The 24453-nt window shown below is 38.8% G+C and overlaps 1 protein-coding gene across 2 annotated transcripts in view; it reads left to right on the top strand.

Annotated features, from left to right (window-relative positions):
- Positions 1-24199, top strand: part of PALS1 (protein associated with LIN7 1, MAGUK p55 family member) — a 121599-nt gene extending 97400 nt beyond the window's left edge. For both annotated transcript variants that reach the window (XM_067557760.1, XM_067557761.1), the window contains 7 exons: positions 932-1115; positions 2727-2798; positions 7003-7074; positions 9036-9203; positions 10967-11169; positions 14481-14591; positions 20945-24199. In XM_067557760.1, the coding sequence (XP_067413861.1) occupies positions 932-1115; positions 2727-2798; positions 7003-7074; positions 9036-9203; positions 10967-11169; positions 14481-14591; positions 20945-21121 (987 nt within the window). In that variant the 3' untranslated portion in view covers positions 21122-24199. The remainder of the gene's footprint in view (positions 1-931; positions 1116-2726; positions 2799-7002; positions 7075-9035; positions 9204-10966; positions 11170-14480; positions 14592-20944) is intronic.
- The last annotated feature ends 254 nt before the right edge of the window (positions 24200-24453 follow it).

Raw genomic sequence — 24453 nt, forward strand, 5'->3', positions numbered from 1 at the left:
TCCTAAAAGCAGCAAAAGCTGAAGAGTTGTTGAACTGTTCCAGAATGTATATCCTACGTGCTACTTTCAGTATCATGCCAGGATCTCCCTGTTAGGAGCAAACTTAAAAGATATTTACACCCAATGATCCCTGGTCACCTCGAAAACATGGTACAAGCGAAGTTCAATGAAGCAAGTAAATCAGGCTTTCAGAAATACTTCCAGATTGTCTCTGTCCAAGAATGATCTCTGTCTTCTTGGTATCAGGAAAAATGCTTCAGGAAATCTAATTAATTTGGCAAGACAGTCATCAATTTGTGCCACTTTGTGAAAGAGGGAATGGGTTTTAATACAAGTACTTCCTGATGAGCAAAAAAGCCAGGGGGACCCTCACCCTTCTGGGATCTCAAAGAATTAAATCACTGTCTGGTCAAAGGAAGTAATCTGAGCTGAGGGAGTTGTATAGGCTTTGTGATAAGGAGTGCTAACACAAGAGTCAGTCTAGTGTAATGATGTCTTCAGGGAAGCAGAACTAGAGATAAGTAGTCTTCCCTTTTAGCCAAAATTGAATAGCAAAGCTAGAAATTTGCATTTAAAGGTGCCACCAAAACCCCCCAGATCTTTCATTCACTTGATTGAATGGACTGAACCTATTTCACCTCAATGTTTCAAGTTCATAGTCTTTTGTATGAAAGGATTTGCATGCTTTCATCTTCAGTCTCTAACCTTTCCCCAAATTGATACAGCTATATTTTCCCCACCATTATACATATGTGAGTCCTCCCGTCCATATTTCCTTGCAAGATACTGACTCAAATATTGAAATTGCACCTTGTCACAGGTTTTTTCCTTTTTTCTTGCAATCAAAGAGGGAGAATGTTTTAGGGGACATGAAACCTTGAAATTACCAACTATTTTTTTCCCTTTTATTTTTATATCTCTTGTTTCCTAGATACACGTGAAAGCACATTTTGACTATGATCCTTCCGATGATCCTTATGTACCTTGCCGAGAGTTAGGTCTTTCTTTTCAAAAGGGAGATATACTCCACGTGATCAGCCAAGAAGATCCAAACTGGTGGCAGGCCTACCGAGATGGAGATGAAGACAATCAGCCTTTGGCAGGCCTTATACCAGGTACAGTGCAGTATAACCAAAAACAGATGTACAGAAGTTTTGAGGTGCTATTGTTTGGAATACACTACATCAAGTGGAATGTCTTGAAAGAGACTTTTATATACTGGAAATCAGCTGGTTAAATTTCCATCTGTTGCTTGAACCTCTTTTGAACATAGACAACCACTGTGATTTTGTGATATAGAAATTAATTTTTATGTTAAAAAATAGTTGCCTATTTCTTAGCAAGCATGTGTTAATTTTCTCATAGATGAGCATCCATTGGTATGGCTGCTAATCACAGATTAGACCTGATCATTCCACCAGTGCAGCTTTTGCTTTTTTCCATTTTTCTTTGAGTTCAAATTTCCTCTGCTGTCTGCTGCAGCAACAGTGCACTTTAACCCCAGTTTACTCTGACTCCAACTGAGAGAGCAAATTTAGGCTCATTAAATAGAGAGCAGTAGATAGAGAAATTCTCTCAAACTGCTGAAGCTTCAAATTAATTGGATTTTCAGTAATTGGAACCAGTGCTTACCTTCCATCGTGGAGAGTTAAGATCTGTTAGACCCGTGCAATGCAAATCCATTGGAAGCAATAAGATGAACAAGAGATAATTTGAAGACATGGGTGTTTCACAAGTGTGACTTCATTACTTTGTGGTGTTTGCATTAGACGAAAAGGAACTCAGTTTGACTCTTTGAATCCAGGCTGATTTTGCAGGACTGGAATTTATTTGGAGGGGATAAAAAACAAACAAAACACCCACATTTTTTACTTGCAAACTGAGCTCATTTAATATGGAAATCATTAAGGAACAATGCCCCTTTTTTATAATCACTCTTCAAAACAGAATTGTTCAGAGTGATACCAAGGCTACACTCCACTTTCTTGAGAGATGTATGTTGGGACACTACAGTGAACTACACAGATTTCTAAATAACTTTCTCCTTTTATAAGTGTTTGCATGATATTTCTCAAAGACTGAATCCTTCCATCTAAGAATCATAGAAGCTAAAAATCAAAAAGTCTTATTGGTTCATCCATTCCCTTCTTGACAATATAGGATTGTTCCCTATATTACATACTTAGGGAAAGTGGTTGTGTATGTACAAGTGGACTTACTGATGTTGCTAGGTATGTGACAATACTGGTATATTTGAGCATAAAACTATGTTTAATACAAATTCACTGTCTCCTTACTTTCATTGTTTAAAATTATTTACATTAACAGTAGTCATGAAACTGGGATTATAGAAAGTTGTTATCCTAAAAGAATAAATTCCATAGAACAGTGATTTTCAACCTGTGGTCTGCATACCCCTGGGTATCTGCAGATAATGTCTTAGTTATCCAAAGGGGTCTGCAGCTCCATTTGAAATTTGCAAATGAAAAAAGGTTGAAAAACACTGCCATAAAATTTGTTTCCTGTATGACACATTGATCCTCATTTTTGATCTTTGTCACACAGTGTGTACCACTTGAGCTTTGGCAGATTGAGAGGTATGATGATGATTTTGTTTTTGTGTAATTCTGAGAAAGTAGTTAAAGAAAACTAGCGTCTCTTGTAAAAGGAAATAGGAACTGTTTCCCAATACTAACTGCTTTTATGTACCTTTTTTGTACATTAAGGAAAGAGTTTTCAACAGCAAAGAGAAGCAATGAAGCAAACCATAGAAGAAGACAAGGAGCCAGAGAAGTCAGGTTGGGTATATCCTCTAAGCAAAAATTCTGCAACTACTGTACCAATGTTAATTCAAGTGGTGTCTGTGATGTTTTGGTATCAAAGGCTGTTTCACATGATTTTTACATGCATGCTTTTTTGTGATACTATGATTTTTGTAGTGTGGCTTCTTTCAGGATTGTGCTGTACCACTTCCATAATGGATTTTAACTTTGCCCTGAGCTTAGATACCAATTCAGTCAATGTTCCCTTCCCACAAATCTGATCAGATCTACTGGGCCCTGTGACCTTCCTTCTGTATAGGAGATTGAAGAGGCAAACCCTTTCGATTCTTGAGGTATTTCTCTGTAAGCAAACAATAGGTAATGCAGTAGCACGTCCCAGTCCCCTTGCCTTTTGGGGTGCATACACTGCTAGCATGAATTTGAGCATCCCATTAAATATTTCAACTAACCCAATTGTTTGAGTGATATGGGGTAGACTTCAATAGTTCTAGCCCACACCTTTTGATGGTTGAGAGACTATATGGGACGTGAAATTTGACGCATGATCTGGCAGCATTTCTTTTGGAAAACCCACCCTATTAACTGTGAAAAGGAGCACAGATGCCACTGTTTCTTCTTTTATATTAGGTAGGGACACTGTCACTAGGTATCTGGGGTAGCAAAGTCAGCTACCATCAATATATATATTTTTCCCATTTTTGGACAGCTTAGGGAATGGACCAATAATGTTCATGGCAATCCTATGGACTGCTTCTCCATTTATAGGTAATGGTTGCAGTGTGGCTTTGCAGAGACCTGTAGTCTTTTTCCACTTTTCAGCAAGTCACAGGACTTATAGTATTCCCTTACTGCTAGGTTTATACCAGGCCAATAAACAATTTCCTGAAGCCTTTCAAATGTCCTCTCTACTCCTAGACATCCAGCAAATGGACAGTCATGGGCTAAACATAGAAATTCTGCCCTGTGCTTATTGGGCACCAGGAGCTGTTTGTGGGATTTCCTGGGGCCCTTCTTGTTCCTACTGTAGCTTTCCTATATATTCTACCCTTTTTCATTATTTAAAAAAAAACAAAAAAAAAAACCCTCCCCTTTATCCTCTATAGAAGCATTGCTATGAACTACTTCCCTAATGCTCTTTAGGGAAGGATCTGTATCCTGATCTTTAACAAAGGATACTTGCCTCTAGCTGATTTGGAGGCTACTTCAGTGAGAGGAGCTGACATCCACTCCCTGGAATGTATCCCACCTTGTAGAGTAGGCACAATGTCCTTCCCTGTGCGCTGTCTCTGTTTCTCACCTGAGTTAGGCAAAGGGGCTTCGGGGGTGCACACTTTCCCACTGCTAGTTACCACATTAAAATTTTTAGAAACAGATGATATCACTTCCAACCAAAATGTCCACTGAAATACCATCCCAAATTTCCACTTTTAAATTATATTTCTTCCCCTCCCACTCCTGCTGTATGTGGGCTATAGGTGCTCTGATTTCAGAAGTTCCCGAAATCAAGAGTTTTACATTTTCCCCTGGGAGCATGTCAGATTCTTTGACCCATCTCCCTTTTCGCCAGCAAAATCTGGCATGTTTGATGAACATCTTGTCTACCTGGATGGGTAGTTTACTAACTTACAGAGTTTACTAATACTCTGTCAGGGACCTCTGTATTAACTTGGGCAGGATGGGGCTTGAATTTGGGCAGTACCTCTTTATATGCTTAGTCAGACACAAAACATTTTCTTGGGCCCTCATCCTCTGTCAGGGGTTTGTAATTGGGGCTACTTGCAGGGTACCTGTTTGGGGTACATTTGGCCTTACCTCCATCCTCCTGAGAACAAATCTGGAACTGGACCTCTGCCTTTCTCTTTGGGGCTTTCTCTCAATAACCATTCTGGCATGCACATGCAAATCAGCAGCTTGAGCAACCACGTGTACTGTTTCAGGAGACTTCTCTCATATGGCAGCTCTGAATCTGAGCAAGCTTTAACGAAGTATTCTTGAGCAAATAAATCAATTTCCCATAATCCCCTTCTGCCCCTTTACCCATTTCCTCATATAATCACACATTTTATGCATAAATTCCTCATGACTGGTACTGTCATGCTTCTTTAGGTTTCTAAACTTTAAATGGTATGATTCTGGTGTAATGTGAAACTTTAGCAACACAGCTTCCTTATTTATCATAGTTCATGGCTTCCCCTGGTCCATGCCAGTAGAGACTTGGGAAAACTTTATCCAACATTTTGAGGACTGGTATAGACATTTATTTGTCATTAGGGATGCCGTTGGCTTGGTATATTCTTTCAAAAACTGTTAAAATATTCTTCTATACCAGTGTTTCTCAATTAAATTTGGCCACGGAACCCTTTTGAACTCGATAAATAATTGCGGAACCCCCCAAACTCTTAACAGTATTTTTACATATGGGGCCAAAAAAAATGTAAAAATAAGCAAATTATATACAAACAACTAGATCAGCGTTTCTCAATTAAATTTCCCCGCGGAACCCTTTAGGCTCCGCAGGGAAATTACACTCGTACTGGATACCCTCCGCCGAAAAATCCGGGACATCTTCCCTTTTTCAACAGCGCAAAGAACAGCTGCTCTCGGCGGCGCGATGTCACTTTCTTGCAGAACCCTAATAGTGTTCCCGTGGAACCCCAGTGTTCCACGGAACACCAATTGAGAAACACTGTTCTATACAGTCTGTCCAAACTGATGGGGGGGGTGTTACCCACAGGCTGAGGAGTGCCTTTATGCTGCTCTAGTACCCTGATCAGCATTTCCTGTACCTGCATTTGCCACTTATGTGCTCTCCCCTCTGCTTCCATCACCTCCGTTTGACGAGGGTGGGCTCGCTCCCCTAGCTCCTCATTGGCTGCCTTCTCAGCTCTGCCATCTGTACCTGGTGGTCATGTTCCTCCCAGTCTTTGTGCAGCTGTAATTTGGTCAGCTCTGCCTGAGTGGCCACCTCCTGCAGGGAATTGAGGTCTGGCTGGTGTCCCAACCCTGGGTCATCTCCACCTGTATCCTCCTTCTCCTGCTTATGATAGTCAATGAGCAAGGTTTTCAGATCCTTACTCAATATGCTTTTACAGTACAGTAATACAGTATGCAGTCAGTTGGTTCAACTGCTCATTTTTGGGATTTAAACCTTCCATTCTCTCCTTGAAATTCTCTCAATCTCCTGATTGTCGCAGTGTCTCTGGAGCCTTGTCTACATACAGAATTTAGGGAATTCTCCCACCTGTTGGTATAGCACAGATGGGAGAATTCTCTGCAATTCTTAGTATCGGCAAGAAGTTGGTGTAGGAGCTTGTTTATACTCAGATGGTGTTCTTGTAGCACATGCAAATCTCATTGCAATAATTCAGGATTGCTGCAGGAAATGAGTCTCTCACTCCCTCTCAGACGAATTTCATCCACTACCCCTCAGTTGCTACAATAAAGACAGGTGGTTTAGAAGAAAACCTGTAAAAATCTATATACTCTATCTGAAACCACCTCAACTAGAGAAGAGTGGATAAGTCTGGTCAAAGCAACAAAGAGGAGGTTCTTAGCAACTCTCTTGTATGAACGGGCAGGGAGATAAGAGATATCAAGGCAGTCAGAAAGTAAGAGTTTTAGCAGTAGGGACCTAACCAAAAGGATGGCTCTTGGAAATGTGGAGGAAAAAGTGGGAGGATTTGAACTCTATTGGATGTATGAGGTAAGGGAGCAAGAAGAGTTGTATGACCTCAGGTTATGAGTCTGAAGCCTGGTCTACAAGCCACCGGCAGTCAACGGAAGATATGCAAGCTACAGTACGTAGCTTGCATATCTTCAGTTGACTTACTTACGTTGCCATACCGCAGCATCTTCACTGTGCTGTATCAACGGGAACGCCCTCCGTTCAACACAGCCTTACTCCTTTTGGGGAGGTGGATTAATCGCATCAACCGGAGAGCACTTCCGGGATCGACTGAGCGAGTCTTCAGCAGTGTAGACATACCCTGAGTGATGCAGGAGGCTGTTGGTAGTATCCAATGTTTTATGTTGTAGGAGGTACATGAATCTAATATCAAACTATAGAAACTTACAGTATTTCTTAATTTACTTAACTGCATGTAAAATATTTGGAAAGACAAAATGTATCCTACCATCTTTAAGTACATAGCCAGGAAAAAAAGCTTTGTTTTTATGTACAGGCATTTCCACTTCTAATGATTTTTATTTTGACTTCCAGGAAAACTCTGGTGTGCAAAGAAGAATAAAAAGAAACGGAAAAAGATTTTGTATAATGCCAATAAAAATGATGGTAAGTAATAACCCTGATGTGAACTATGTGCCATTGCAAAGCAACTACAGAAAATTATAGGAGTATGTAGCATTATGAGCACAGTTGTGTTCAAAATGTGATCTGCCTTAGAATTATCATCTAGTGAAAATGGCCTGAATATTCTTAACCTTGCTATAACAATGATAAAGACGATATATTATTGTGCGCTCTGAAAAGCTTGTTTCTGCTATTTCTTGGGCAATGTTGTACGTTTATTCAATATAAGAGACTGAAATTGTGTCCCTGGAGAGTTCCTTCCAGTGGAGTTCTATATACAAAAGGGGATTTATGGTACATGCAAATTAGATGCAGGGCAAAGTCTGACAATTTGAATTTTGGTTATAAATATAAATTACAAGAAATAATTGCTAAATTAATGTTGCTTTACTAGAAACCTAATTATTAACATGTCAGCAAATTTGTTTCCCAATCCCGTGCCAGTAGGGTCTGGCAGCACTCTGGAGACAGCGCACTTTCTTCTGACAGGAAAAAGAAGAGGAATGTATTTCATTGCTGAATAGCAGCAACCCTGGAGAAATAAACAGAGGCAATAAGATCTCTCCAGTTCTCAGTCAAAAAGCTAATATAGCCATCTGAGGGTCTCGGCGTGAGAGGTGTGCAGTGAAGGGAAGGGATATGGGTTTCCCTAAGCTCCTTACATTATGTGGCAGGCTCACATTGCAGTTAATATTGCCATATTGTAATAGCGTTGTATCCGTGTTGGTCCTAGGATATGAGAGAGAGAAGGTGGGTGAGGTAATATCTTTTTTTGGACCAACTTGTGTTGGTAGAAAAGAGAAGCTTCGGAATGCTACAGAGACCACTTAAAATGAAGTGGGCAATTAACACCTCTGCAGTCATAGAACAGAAGAGGCTTAGTAGGTTACAAATTGTTGCAGTGAGCCATAAAACCAGTTTCTATATTAGTCCATGATTTTTAATATCTCGCAGAGTTGTGAATTCAAGTTCCCAGGCTCGTCTTCTGAAGTGATTGTGCAGGTTTCCTTAGAGGACGAGGGCTGATAGGTTAGATATGGAATAATTGCTTTGAGAAAAGTTTTCACCTACAGGTCATAGGACATTTTTGTCTTTTCATCGTTTTTCTTTGTGAGGTTTGAGAGGATAGGGATTCTGATTTCACCCACATATTTGTTGCTGGGGCATTTGATGCACTGATGAGGTACACAGCATGTTGTGATCAGCATATGTAGAACCCAAAGATCTTGAAGGGTGTGTTGTGGGGGGTATTAATCATCATAACCATAGAAATATGTCTGCAGGTTTTCCATCTATTGGTCTGGCAGGGTCTGGTACTGCTTTGAGTTGGTGTATCCTGGTCTATGGGAAGCTTTTTTTTTTCTAATGATGAGCTTTGGAAAGGTTGGGGGAGTTGTTTGAAGACCAGGAGAGGTTCAGGAAAGATTTCTTTTAGGAGGTGGTCCCCATTAAGTATGGGTTGTAATTGTTTAATGATACCCCATATGGGTTCCCATATAGAGTGGTAGGTGGCAGCTAGAGGTGTGTGGTTGATCATCCCCCCCGTCCTTCTCCCCTGTACTGAAGCAGGTTCTCTTAAGCATATTATGTAGTATCTTGAGTGCCTGGCTGTGGATAACAAGATTCTTTGGTGTGTCTGGGGTGGTTATTGGATCCATGGAGGTAAGTGTGATGATCCATGGGTTTCTTGTTTCATTTTAAGTGGTTTCCTGAAGTATGTTTAACTCCTTACGTTTAACAATCTGTCCACCTTGTATTTAGCTGTGACACTCTGGTTACCTTTTCTATGCCTGACAAAGAGTTCTGTGAAAAGTTGGTCCAATAAAAGAGAGTATCTCACCCACCTTGTCTTTCTCATATAGTAATAACATCAGTCATGTTTGGTCTGGTTGTCATCTTTGCTTTGAAGAATGTTTTTCAAGGTTTTTTTTTTCTCTCTGAAGACTATGACAATGAAGAGATTTTGACCTATGAGGAAATGTCACTGTACCACCAGCCAGCAAATAGGAAAAGGCCTGTTGTCCTGATTGGCCCACAGAACTGTGGCCAGAATGAAATACGTCAGAGACTAATGAACAATGAAGCAGATCGCTTTGCAGCTGCAGTTCCTCGTAAGTTTGAGGGGAAGAGTGTGACATATGGGATACAGTTCAGACTAGTGGGAGGCTGTCACTCCTGCCCTGCAACCCTTGGGTGCCTTAATGCATTGCTAAAATAGCTCCCATCTCGGCCTCTCACTAACAGACTTCGAGCATGCAAGCCCCACCATGAGCATATGTGTGTAACTTCCACCTGCCACTTACACCCTGGCTCTCAGCAGCAGTTGTTATATTGCAGGATGACCCAATACACCCCCAGGCATGGATTTTCCTCCAGCCCTCTCTTAGACAGTACAAATACATTAAATCCGTTATTCCTTTAAGGGAATAATATGCCATTTTACTACCTTAAATAGTTACCCAGACATTTCAATTTAAACATATTGGATTAGATAAAACAAGTTTACTAAGTACAAAGAGAGATTTTAAGTGAGTGTAAGTATTGAAGCATATAAGTCAAAATGGTTACAAGAAAAATAAAGGTAAAATACTTACTAGCATCTGCTTAAGAAACTATCTGTTGCAAAGCAAACTTTCTCACCACATGCTCCAGCAGATTACTGACCATATTTTCAGGTCAGGACCCCTCCCCACAGTCCAACAGCTGTTTCCTTTTGTCTTCTCAAGTGTGGAGACAGAGGAGTCCCTTGGGGTGTTGTCCCTCCTTTTTATAGTGCCAGTCCCCCTCTTGAAAAACATTTCCAGCTGAGAAGTAGGAGACAGAGTCTATGTGGAAGGAACCCTGCTGGTTTTTTCCATTGGTTTGAAATTCCTTTGTTTTACCTCCTGCTTGATGACTCTCTTTACTGCTTAAATGCAAATTAAGGCAAGCACACATTCCTTCATTTAGGACAGACCAGTTTGCCAACTTCTGTTTGGGCAGGGCTATGGAGTTGAGAACATGTGTTAATAACATTATCAAAGGAAGTCTTAAAACTTCACATACACTGTTGCCACACACGTTTTATCAAGACAGTACTGACCAGCAAATAGTTTTCAAATGATATCTTACAAGGCATACTTTGCACTAAGATTATTATAATAGTCTATGGGGTGTGAATAGAAGGATGTGTTCCATCACAGAGGATATAACCACTATCCTAATTACAATCTGCAGCCAGGTCGCCATACACTTTCATCTTATTGAATCTTGCAAGTTAAGCAGGGTAAGATCAGTTCTTGGTTAGAGGATGAGTAAAGAAAATCTTCATGTGGCAGAAAGTGGCTTTGATAAATCAGCACGGAAACTGTGCCCCACCATGGTGTTAGACAGCTGCTGGAAGTGCTCTTTTTCTTTTTGCCAGATGGGACATAAAATTGGGGGTCACTTATAGTAGTCAAAAAATCCCATGGAACATTTCACAATAATAAGTGATTTTAAGATGGATGTCCTGGCTAAATTCAAATTTGGGTGGATTATACTGTGCCTTCCTAAATTCCCCCTGAAGTTTCCATTGAATATGGTATTCTTGCTTTGCATTATTAAACAGATGGAGCTTTCCATCCAAAGGGGCTGCATAGTTAAGGGATTTCTTTTCTAGTTAGTAAAGTGTTTCCAGATTATTCTGGGTGAAAAATGCAAGATCAGTATCACACAGATACTGACACAGACTAATCTGTTTAGAGAGATTTATTTTTGAAAAGAGAATAATTGCCCTCTTGTCTAATTGGATATTTTGCCTAGTGCTCAGCCTGAAAAGATATTTTACTCCTGAACCACTTGGAATTTGAGAAGTACACCATTTTTCTCAGCTTCTGTTCGTTGTTAATTTCAGATACCACTCGGAGTAGGCGAGAGAATGAAATAGCTGGCAGAGATTACCATTTCATCTCACGGCAGGCATTTGAGACTGACATAGCTGCAGGGAAATTTATTGAGCATGGCGAGTTTGAGAAGAATCTGTATGGTACCAGCATAGACTCTGTGCGGCAAGTAATCAACTCTGGCAAGATATGCCTTTTAAACCTCCATACCCAGGTATTGCATTTCATTGCAGCAATTGTTATGAAAACTGAACATGTTACTGAAGGAACTACATTTGATATTAGTAATTACCACACTGGTGGCCTGTGTGAAATGTACACCTGGTCACAATCCATTTCCTATTAATCCGTCTATATGCAGCCTTTTCAGTCCCTAAGGAGGCCCCTTCTATATATTGTTTAGGCATACTGGCGGACAGGGTACAGGAAGCTTGTATATCTACAGCCTGATCCAGATCTGTTCTCTAGATAAATAGTGCTCTGGAAACGGAAGCCCATAGTACTTGAACTCTTTTTTTTAGAAGTGTTAATAATAATAATACCCACCTTCCCCTTCTCCCTTGGAATTCTCTTAATCTCTGGATGGTGAAGTTTTGCAGATGTTGGAGTAGTTTGGCACTGTACCTCTCCTTTCAACCTAGGACACTAATTTGCAAGGGAGGGTTCATGCAGTACCCAAAAGGGGACAGCTGTAGCAGGTGGAATATACAGCAACAGTCTTAAACAACTCCAGTTACTGATGAGACCTCTTTTTTTAGCCTGTGCTACCTTGTAAAATTACAGCACTAGCATGGGAAAAAAGGGTTGACAGACTAACCCACATGTTATAATGAGCCCTCCTGCCACTGTTCCACAGAGGGCAGCGAGTTTGCACCACTTTACTGTATGTTGCTGTGTGTTGACATGGAGATAAATGCAGGTGAAACAGGAATGCTCAATAACATACCACCTAAACATGGGCCAGTGCTAATGCTTTAATTATATACGGAATAAATCTCCTGTATAGTTGAGATCATTGACTTGAGTGGCTGTTGAAGGAAGGGCGCTCTGAAACTTGCAGGATCAGGGTTTTTCATTCTAAAAGTTTGTTCTATATGATCAAACTTCAGCTCAAGTTGAAACTCAGCATACACAGTTTAGAGGGGAAACTTTCATCAGATGGTTGAAAAAAGAGGTTTTTATTCCTCCAATTAAATGAAAATAACTTTAAAAGAAAAACTGTTTAAAACAAAAATCTAGTGGTTTTGAACTTCAGAATTTTTTCACTCGTGAAATTCATATAATTCATATGGTGGTGGGATTTATTTCAGAGAGACAAACATGGGTAGATGCTCAGATACTGGGGTTATGAATGCAGTATAAAAACCTGTATAGAGCAGAATAGTTGATCCATAATGTGACTGAATAATTTGTGCTGCTTTAGTTCAGGGGGAAATTCTTACAATGGTAGAGGAGTTTTGGTTAGAAAAGTAGCTACTTTAAGAAATTAAGTTTTTAAGACTCTACCAAGGAATATTTAAGATGGTGTAAAATTAGATCTGGTTGGAAATTTTCCAATGAAACTGTTTCACTGGGAAATGCCAATTTGTCAACCCTGAAATATTCTGCGAAAGTGTCTCCGATTTGGCAGGTTTTGGCGAATCAAAGGCTGGGTTCTGAGAGAACTAGGGGGAACCTGCGAGCTCGCTGCTCTGCTAGGGAGTCCCAAAGTATTACAGGTTCAGTGGCTCTGGGGCAGCTCCACCCTGTGGGCTGCCATGAGTCTGAGGACCTGGTCTCGTAGGTTCGATGGCTCTGGGGTGGGCAACCATGCCAGGACTTCCATGCTCATTTCCACGAAGCTGGGAGCCTGAAACCCATTGGCGCTCCAGCTCTAACCAAGGTTTGGCTCCCAGCTCTACCGCAGGGGGAGCCTGAAAGCCCTGAGAAACCCCTATTTACTCTGGGGCTGTCAGGGCTTCCAAGCCCCTGGCTGCAGAGCCTGGAAGACCTGGGATGTGCTCCCAGGATCTGCAGCTCTGGAGCTGCCACATCACATGGACTGCCCCTGGCTGGGGAAGGTCCACATGGCAGGGCTGCCCCAAAAGCACAGACACCAGTACCCTAACAGCTGGTAAGTGAAATTGACATTCTTGTTGGTTTCCCTCAGCAGCTGTCAGGATCCTGGGGAGCAGATTTCATTTAGAAAACACATGTATCGATCGGTCTTTCTGATTTATTAAATATTTTGGGGATTTCTAATTCACCCGAAACTTTGAAACAATTTGTATTCATTCCACTTTGGCACAAAACCAAATTTATGAAAACGCAAACTTCCCACAAACCAGAAATCACACATTTCAGTCAGCTTTATGTTTTATGTACTGTAGCCAGAACATGTACTTATTTAATAACAGGTAAAATTGCATATTAGTATTTAACTTGCAGTAAAACCAAAAGGATTTGCCAGTGCATTTTTTATTCATATAGTCTTGTTATGCCAGCTACAGTATCTCACATAATTGCCCTGTATTTGTTAAGCTTGTGTCTATAATAGCAATTACATAATCAAATACAAACAGTGGAAAATCACATTTGTGTAACTACAGAATAATTACTTAAATGATTTCCATTGTTCCTTTCTCTTTTAAATATAACATTTGGAGAACTTTAACCGTGCTCCAGAAGTTTAAAAAGTCACATTTACACTGACCATGCATTCCAATCTTTGTTAATACTTCACATTTCTCTAGAATGGTCCATGAGAGAACCTCAAAGCACATAACAAAAATTAATTAATTACATTTCTTAATACACTGTTAGGCTGCTAAGTAATCTCATTTTGCAAATGAAGAAGCTGAGTCACAGAGAGGTGGTGACTTGTCAAAGGTCACAAAGAAGGAAGTTCTTGGAGAGCCAGAAGTAAAATCCAGTTCTCCTGACTTCCTGTCCTATGATCTTACCACAAAACTATGCAAAATGGGTACTTAGCACATAACTAATGCATCTGGTGTGTTTTGGTAATATAATCTTAAAATTACAAAAACTTAACCTAGTTTTCCCCTCACAGTTTAATGCTGTGTATTGAATTTTTGACAGTTTGTAACAAAACACATTATATACTAATTCTCAGTTGTACATGAAGAAACTACAGCTATAGTTTATTTGTACTTTTGAACACTGAAAGAAATGTAATTAGTCTGAGTTAGTATGTTTAGTTTATGCCAAGTCAAATTTGGAGAAGAGTTGACTGACTTCTCTATGAAGAACTCTTGAGCAAGAGTAAATATATTGAGGTTCCATAAGCAAGGAAAAAAGGCTGTAGTACCAATTGCATAGGAAATGGTAAATGGCACCAGGGTTAGTGATGATTAACAATGCCACATAGCCAGGCAATCATGCTGCTATTAATGAATGTTACAAATTTAATTAAACTCTTGACATTTATACTGAGTTACATTTGCATTTGTGAACAGTACATCTACACTTTTCCTTTACAAACTTTAATGAGATTGAAATAATAAATGGAACATTTTTTTCCTTCAGTCACTGAAGACCCTTCGCAATTCAGACTTGAAGCCATATATTATCTTCATTGCACCACCTTCGCAAGAGCGGTTACGTGCTTTATTGGCCAAAGAGGGTAAAAATCCAAAGGTAATTTACATTTCTTAGTAAGTGGATTTTGTTTGCAAGCCTGGAGCTCCATTGATAAAGACAACTCCAAAGAATGTGTTATAAAATACTGAGCATTATTAATGCAATCTAAAATACGTAATATGAAAAATGTTAGGCCAAAGAATTAAATTCAAATATTTAACTGCAGGGGACAGGTCATACTCAGTGAGTCAACGCTTTCCGGGAGCCCATGCCCCATTGAGTGTGCATTATGGGGGAAAAGAGAGTTCTGCTGGTCTAGCAAGTAGCTCTATAATTCTCTATCATTTTCCTTTAAAAACAAAAACAAAAATCTAAATCAAAACAAGAAATTGAGTAGTGGGTTTTTTAATTGTTACAGCATGTCTCATTTACTGCATACTGTCCAGCGTGCATCACTTGGTGGCTTTGGGCAACTGTGATAGTGACCTCCTTTGGGGTTTGAAAATCTGCTTTTTAACCTGGATTCTGTTGCAGCTTTTAGTGATTTTACTCCATGCAAGCCAAAGAGCCAAGGGTCAAGCTTTCAGGTGCTTAACTTCAAAGCTATATGAGTGATCCACCAGTTAAAAATACTTTGATGGGCCAGCAAGTGGGCTTCAGCGATTGGTTTTATGCTTAAAACTAAACAAAACCAAAAAAACCCTAGCAAAGTGTGCCAAGTAAAACAAGCAAAGATTTAAAATATGACAATGACTAATACAGGAGAAGTGTACATTGGTGCTTCAGTTCTAACCACCACCTATACTCAGGGGTGAAGGTACCAGAGGGGTCATGGCTACTTTTTAACATGGGCGGCATAGTAGCCTCAGACAGGCACAGCAGGGGCTGCTCTTCGCAGCAGTGATTAGCTCCCCTGCCATGAAGTGCAGCCCCTGCCAGTGGCACCAGCCTCTTCCTGGTGGGGGGGTTGAGGTGGGCCTTCGGCCTCCCCCCGCTCCCTCTTGCCACGGGGTCACGCACCCTGATCTTCCTCTTCTCCCTGAGGTCCCAACCCCTGGAGAGGCCAGAAGCTGGAGACATACCATGGTAAGAGCCGCCCTAAGAAACTGGGCTGCTGTGGGGAGCCCCAGACCCCAGGGTGGTGCACCACAGGGATTGGGGACACAAGCCAGGGGCTGCACTCAGGCATCCTGGCCCTGTCCAGGGCAGGTGGAGGGTCCAGGGCTCCCCATAGAAAGCCCGGGCTCCCGGAGTGGCTCTTACCACAATGCAGCCACTGTGTGGGCTCTGAGGGGAAGAGGAGGAACGGGATGAAGCCACAGTTTTGGTGCTGGTGGCTCCCCCATTTATACACAGGTTCTGGCACTCCTGTCTTCTCATGCCACTGTTTGCTCTTCTCCTGCCACTATTCTCTGTGACTTACCTAGAAAACTTGCTTGTGTTAGAAGACAACCGTGAGCAGTTGTGTTATCTAATACAGTTTTAAAGACTGTTTCAGTCAGTGTAGACCAAGATCATGGGTAAATGCTACTGGAACCATACGTTTCCTAAGAGCAGCTGGCATGGGGTTGAACACTACAGCGATGGATTAATGACATAGAAAGTAATTTGACCAGTCTTAAAGTGCAATGGTCTTGCATAACTTGTGAAGATGTTTTGAGTTTGAAATTTTTTTTATTACAAACCTAATCTTAGCTTCCTAAGTAGATTTTTTTAATGGCCGCATATACTCAAACATAGCTCAAATGCCAAATCATCTCTGAACTGCAGAAGTAGTTTTCTGACTAGATATGTAGACTGGATGCTATTTTATAGAATACAAATATCTTTGAAAGCATTTGTAATTTGTGTTAAGACAAATACTTTGCATCTTTAAAACAAAGACTGCTTCAGTAATTTTACTACTATAGCATACCAGTCATAGAAGAGATGTCTTAATGTATTAATTCAGAATCCAAGCTGCACTAGAAAACATCCAGCATATGCCACTGAACAAAGGGATCAGTGTGTGGCACACCACTTGCATGACATTTCTGAATTAAAATTAGGGCGCAAACCAAAATTTAGTATTTTATAGGCAGTTTATTGTTTTGGAAGCGTGGTAAAATTAAGATTATGGGAGGAACCCAAAGCTCCATGCCCCACTAATTAATGTTAATATGTTTTTGTTTAATTTTAATAGTAATAACAGTTATGCAAAATATAAAAATAATAAATTAAGAGTATTCTCTGTGTAGTGTTTCAGACACACCATCTGTATGTTAAATATTTGAATTTGAGTGGGAAGAATTCTATGACTCGTTCAAACAATTATCCAAGATGGCTTGGCCTCTGATTGGACATTTTCAGAGTACAGGATTCAGGATTTCAGATAACAGGCGCACCCATTTGAACAACATGTATTTTAATGAGCCAAATATAAGATTGCACATCTAGAAACAAAGAGCATAGGTCACACAATGTGGGAGACTGTATCCTGGAATGCAGCAATACTGGAAAGGACTTGGTGGTCATGATAGATAACCAGCTCTAAGGGCTTTATTGTAGCTAAGTGGGCGAACATGACAGTGAGATACATAAGTAAGGGGAATATCAGATATGAATAGGGAGATGGTATTACTCTTCATACAGCATTTGTGAGACAGTTATTGGAGTTCTATGTTCAAGTATTGGTGTCCACACTTCAAATAAGATTTTAAAGTGGAAAGGATACAGAAAGAGCTACAAGAATGATTTGAGGTCTGGAAAACCTGTCTTATGTAATGAGAAACTAAAGAAACTCAATCTATTTAGTTTATCCAAGAGAAAGTTGAGGTGACTTGATCATGGTCTACAAGTACCTACGTGGGAAAGAGGTTTTTGATAGTACATGGCTCATTAACATAACAGAAGATATAATGAGATCAAATGATTGGAAGCTGAAGTTAGACAAATTAAGACCTGAAAGAAGGCACAGTTTGAGAGGATAATTAAACATTGGAACAATTTACTAGGGCTGTGTTGGATTCTCCATTCCTTGAAGTCTTTAAATCAAGATCGTATGTCTTTCTAAAAGAGATGCTATAGCATACTCAGAAATTGTGTTTAATGCAAGAATTACTGGATGAGATGGCTTGTGTTATGCAGGAGATCAGACTAGATGACCGTAATGCTTCCTTTTGGCTTTAAAATTTATGAAACACTTGCAAGATATTGTTGATCTGACATTTAATTCAAATTTTAAATAAGAAAAACTGGAGAGAAATCAAAATATTTTTTATAAACCACTGAAAAGTATATAGTTTAATTTAAAAATCAACGAAGAACTCTAATCTATTTCCCCCTATCTCCTCATCCTTATCCCTTCCTTCCTGTAAGGTCAACAAAGCATCCCCCAGGTATTGGTAATGCATTTTCTTTTATGTTGAGCCATATTTTCAGAGGTCTTCAAACCTGACTGAACATATGTTCACATATGCAAGCCCTGAATTTTTGCATGTGGAAAATGGGCACTCTGTTTCAAAACTGTATGAAGAAGGTAGAGTTGGCTTTTTCACAGTGGAAACACCACTGGAGTTATTGTGGCAACAAGAGGGTAGATTTTCAGAGGCACCTAAATGCCATTGAAAAAGCTCATTTTGAAAATCTACCCCAGGAACCTGCAAGGACATCCTGTTACTTTTAAGTATTGCATGTGTTTTCAAAGGTGGGGTTTGTTGGTTTGGATTTTTTCTTTTACTCCACATATTGAAAACACACAATTATATTTAAAATAAAGAAAATGAGGTAAAATAATTACCTGATCCTGTGTGGGCAGTCTTTGTTTCAACAGGGCTCCCCAATGGTTGTATTGTTTGAAGTGGTCCATACCAAGTTATTGCCTCAAGCTAGAAGTTAGCTATCTGCAATGGAATGAAACCTTGAGACCTGACCCAGGGACCCGAACAATAGGAGGATGGGTTTTCAGTAGCTACTGGGGACATTAAGCACATATTGTAAAACTAATGGAATGTGATGCTTTACCTTTCATGTTCCAGTTGAGAATTATTCCACTAAGGTCATGTCTACACTAAGAGCACTTTGCCAAAACAGGTATACCAGTGTGTTGTATTGACAAAGCATTCCTTGTGTGGATGCACTTTATACTGGCAAACTGTGTATTTGCCAGCATAGCTAATTTCGATTTCAAATGGATGTGGTATTCATCATGTCTACTCCTGAGCTGCTACATAGTGCTGTGTTGTTCAAATTGCTGCATTTCAATGTTCAGTGAAATAATTCAGTATATATGTTTTAGTTTGTCAGAGAGATGTGGGATCATTTGAGGTAAAATGTGGTAGTAGTTGTAGTAATGTGTCGGGGGGTGATTTTAAATCAAGGCAATTTAAATCACCATGTGGAAAGCTTTGATTTAAATAATTGACTTTAATCAGCTTTTCCATGTGTGCTTCATATATTGTCTAAAGAAAGGTGCGTTCTGATTTGATTATATAACCATTAAAACATTGATTTACAACTAAATAGCATTTACACTAGATTTGGTACATCTTTTTAATACTATGGAGGATATGCTATAACTGTATACATTTATTTAAGCAATTATATAGCTGTATATTTTTAGATTCTTATTAATTGTGCATGTTTAGTATGTTAGAAAATGAATGATATTGCTTATTTACTGAATTTTTGCTATGATTTATTTCAAACTGCATTAGGTTGGTAACTGCAATTTAATTACACAGACAACAGCATATAAAATTTATTTTTATTGAACAAACAAGCCCTTAATACAGCACATGAACTATTGAGCCAGATTAATAAAGCTGGACCTCAAAAGTTGGATTTTTTTCTCCTGGTTTGTTCTTTATAGAGGCTCATGGATTCAGTATATTTATTTTTATTTAAATGTTTTAAGAGATTATAAAAAGTTTAGGCCTTAATATTTAGTTTTAAATTCAGATTTAATTTTAAACAGGTTTATTTTTAAAAAGAAAAATTTATAATTTAAATTAAAAACTGATTTTTTTTCCAAAAAAAATCATCAGTTTGTATCCACTCTGGCTGTTGGTGACAGGAAAAATAAAAATAAAAAAATTCTTCTCGCAAATCATCTCCATTTTCTTTCTGATTATTCACACTGGAATTACATGACAAAACTGTTTCTAGCCTTTTCCTCAAGAAATACTTGATTGTTTGGGTTTTTTAAATTAAAGACTAACAAAGATCAGGTTTAATCCTAAAAAAATCCTTTAGTTAAAAATCCGTGCCTTATTTATTATCTCAATACCCGAAGGAAACAATATTCTTTGCCTTAGTTAATGCTGCAGTGGACTAAGCACAGGAAGCTTTGAGAAATCTGACATGCTTCTGAAATCTGTTTACACACTGTGATAGAAATCCTGAAATAGAATGTTCCCATTCCACTGCTAACTTCCTTTCCAGTCTTTGCCTCTCTTACCTGGACTCTGATTTCCAGTCCACCTACAATTTTCCTTTTCTGTCACTTTCTCTTTAATGCGCCTGAAACCTCTCTTCTGTTTTTATTGCAACATTATTTACTGAATGGTGAACTGTTTCCAGCAACTCATATTGTGTGGCTCTTACTGTTTCCTCATTATCCTGGTGGTTTTTTTTCTGGCAATTCTTATCATGATGCCTCTGTCCCTTGGCCCCTTTTCCTGGAGGATTTTTTTGTTTCTTTTTAAAGATGAGCGTATTTTAAATATGTTGTCTTAAACTGTGTTTTGATTCTTGTAATTGTGTGCTGTGTTACACCTTCAGAGTCATGGTTCCTATTTATGTAACATAATCCAGATTTTAATCTAAAGTATCTCAGCAAGGTCTCTTTCACATCACTGGTACTTCTTTAAAAAAATATTGGGAATTTGAGTCCTACATCACTTTGGCACTTTTGAAAATTTTTCCCTTATTTTATATGAAACTTTTTTTCTCACTCAGTTCCTTCAGGGGCATTTATTTGCTGGGCAGTTCATTGCAGTAATCATTCTATAATTTTCCTTCTGTGTCTTTAAAAGTTTTTTCACTCAATATTGAGTGATGCAACAAGATGGCATGATCAGTGGAATTTCCTGATCAACTTCTGCTAAAGACCTTAGAGGCTTTTAGAACACGTATAACAAAAGTACCAAAGTTTGGACAGTTAAAACACACAAACGTCTTGTGCATTACCTGTTATAAAAATATTTACTGTAGCTGTACGGCTTCATACGTCTTCAGCCATTGTATGTGGAATCAGATTTTTGTAGCCCACTATAGCAGTTTCCAAGTCAACTTGTCTGTGCCATGAAAATTTTGTACAAGACTTTACATTCCCCTAATGAGTGGTTCTGTACCATTTTTCCACAATGAACATTCAGATGGAGTGTACGTACATATCATATAAATTAATCCCTGCTATGTTTTCATTACAGCCAGAAGAACTAAGAGAAATCATAGAGAAAACCAGAGAGATGGAGCAAAACAATGGCCACTACTTTGATACAGCGATTGTGAATTCTGATCTTGATAAGGCATATCAGGAGCTACTTCGTTTAATAAACAAACTTGATACAGAACCTCAGTGGGTGCCATCCACCTGGTTACGGTGAAAAAGAACAATTCTAAGAGACAAGCGGACTTCTGTCCAGCAGTCTGTCAAAAGGGAGATTGCACGTGGATAAATACAATTTAAACATTAGGTGGTAGTGTGAGCTCTAGACCTCTGTGGTTGTACCCCTTGTGTATTATGTGCCACCCCTTATTGTTGCACCCCTCTGAGGTTGCACCCATTGGTGTATTAGTGAAGAAAACCCATTAGGCAGTTCATGAACAGAATGATATACTGATCAAAGATTGTCTGGGTTTTCTTCTCTTTGGACTAGAAATGGAAGCTCCAAACAAGCCAGTACAATTTTTAACAATTTAAATAACCTTTCTAGCAGCTACTTTACACAATAAATCTACCTTTTCTATCTAGAATTATCTTTCTTTAAAAATTAAAGATTTTAAATGTGTGTATATATAGTTCATGTTGTCAGATAGTTATAAATATTATTTAACACTGTTAACTTAATGACCTTGTGGGACATGACAGTAGTTCATGAATATACTTTTTACAAAAACATTGGGCAGAGGAATAATCTATGAGAGAGACTATGGTTTATGAGAAATTCTCCCCTTTTAAAAATACACAGAATAAAGGTGCCGCTTTGGTCTGGAGCTGCCTGGTTAGGCTTGAATTTATTTTTTTAATTATAAGTTACATTCCACTTTCTGATAGCGCTGTAATTTGGAAAATGTGTATAATGTAAATATTTCAACCCTTTGTGTCTTTTTAGTCAAACTTTGTAAATCACATTTGAATGCACATTATTAACCTTAGGTCCCTTGAAAGAGGAATATGTACTGATCTTTTAGATGCAATATTTTTATGGAATTTTGTTTCTCTTTATCAGTTGATTTGGGAGCCACGGTTCCCCACAGATCTGTAGAGATGTTTAGAAGGCAGAGGTTATATTTTTATTAAAAAAAAGACACTCTTATAAAACATGCTGATTTTTAAAAAAATTCTTTCTGATAATGTAAACAGTTCTTGTGTTTATAATGTAAAGGATACTGACTTGGCAGTTTTGTTAAGTGTCTTTTTATTTTTATATTTGGCCAGAGTATGTCTTGAAGCTGATGGTCCTACAGGTAATTAACTGGAATTAAAATTGCTGAATGTAGCTACTGTAAGTAAACCAGTATTGAATTGACCACAAGTTATTGTCCTGCATTTGCTCAATATTGCAGTAAAACTGTGTGTAAAACACTGGCAACTGACCTACAAAACAGAACCTTAGGGAAAACTTGAGAAACAGAAACTTATGTATGGCAAGGTCTATATACTAGCATGTTCTGCCATCCAAGATCAGTATCTCCCTGACAGTTCTGCAGCTGTCAGATCTGCAACAGGGTTATTCCAAGCATTGAAACTAAATGTTCATGTTGCCCCCAAAACAAATACAAGCTAAAGCCAACATTATTCAATCTCGAATGTGAATGTTGATTCTCTTCTTGTTTAGCCACAGCATTTCCTTGTTTCCACAGTTAAACACTGGAGTTAAGTCAATGTGTAGCTAAAACAGTGATGAATTAAAAGTTGTGCGTTTTTCAGTCTTGTTTTATGTATATATTTTCTTCACAAAAGAACAAATCCAGGCAAAACTCTTTTGTCTTCTGTGTCTTCACAGAATGAGTATAATGTGAAGAGTTGGTTTTAAATCACTTTTAGTAAACTAACATTCCTGTATTGCAGAGTGAAAGATAACCAACTTTCTTCTAGATTAACTGCAGACAGTTTGTGTATCTTACGAGAAAAGTCATATGCTGTTTAGAACCAAGCTACATATTTTCTTGGTGAATGTGCTATGTCTGAGAGAAGAATCATAAGGTCCACTCACTTACATCCCTTCAGCCAGGCATGTAATGGAAGCCTTAAAGGACACTTGAAACAAACTGCATGTCATGTTTGGGTCAACACCTAGGACATTACTAATTTAGCACCAAAAGTCAAGTATTCAAAGCAAGGGCTTCCTCCCTCATACTGCAGGTGCTTTTAACTGTTTAGTCTGGTGTGAAACAGCTACAAAATTCAGGGGCTGGGATTTGGAGAGGGCCTAAACCATTATCCATCAATTCAGGGTATGAAGTTTACATCCCTCAAGTTTTACTTTAGCAAATTTTTAGTCAGCTGAGAATGTGAAAAGATCTAATAGTGCAATCTTTTGAGGCATCTTTAAAGGTCCCACAGCTGAATTATCAAAATTTCACTCACTCTTACAATTTATTTCAATATTTCAATCTGAGACAGATTCAGTATTACATTCAGTGTTGTGGTAATTAAATAAAGCTGTTAATGGTGGATGAATGCTGGTAAATCTTTTTTATTAAATAAAAAGCCCTTTGTTTTCTCTCTTACCCTTCCCCTGCATTTCCTGAGATGGTTGAAGACTTTAAACAGGCTTTGGAATGCAATAGATGCACAGTAGGTTGAGATGTTTAACTGTACCCTGTGTTTTTAAAGTATGTGTGTGTGTTCTGGCAGTTCACACAGATCCATTTATGGAAGTGATATGATGATAGATCAACCCTATAGAAGCCACTGCTGGCTTTGTATTCACCTAGGTGAGTATGCTGGAGCTGCACTAAGGAACAGACCATGTTAACTTGAACTAATAGATCCAGCTGAGCTCTATATGCCACCAGTTTCAGACTGACCTTGAATCTCCTGACTGTGGAGTAAGTAGGAAAGCATTTTCTACCATTTTGTTATGAAGGAAGCGTGTTTGCTCAGTTCCCCTGCAGGTAAAAGGATGAAACAGATTTGGCTGCTGGAAGAAAACACTGGCAGTGTTACCTGTTTAACAGCAAGCTATAGCAACCTGAAAGGGGAAGGGTTAATCTAGATTTATTGAAAAAATGGTTTTTTAAGCTAAATTAAAGAACAAAAATATTGACAAGGATAATGAATGTAATTGTATGTAGCTTTGTATAAGATGAGTTGACAACAGGAACTTTACTGTGACCTGTGGTTAGCCCTAGGTTGTACTTCTGTATCTGCACTCTGTATTTTGAGACCTCATGAACTGCACACTATGTAAAAAATGTAAAATATTTCTAGACAAAATAAATCACTGTACAATTTTTATCTGATGTAGCTACTCTTGAAGTCGTCTTCCACTTGCTGCGAGAATTAGCAAAGGCTGTCTTGGTTGTGTTACTTAAATATTTCAATTTGCGTTCCATTTAAAAAAGCATTAAGTGCCTTTTAGACTCAGACTAAATACCACAAGTATCTTAACTGCCTTTGGCACAGCTCAGGTATGCATGCAAATTAGGGCTGAGCTCAGTCAAATAGGAATTGAAGCCAAGCAGCAGGCAGGTGTACAGTACCACACAT

This window comes from Emydura macquarii, unplaced genomic scaffold, assembly GCF_026122565.2.
Source record: "Emydura macquarii macquarii isolate MOO-44397 ecotype Brisbane River unplaced genomic scaffold, CSIRO-AGI_Emac_v2 contig_1876, whole genome shotgun sequence".
Lineage (NCBI taxonomy): Eukaryota > Metazoa > Chordata > Testudines > Chelidae > Emydura > Emydura macquarii.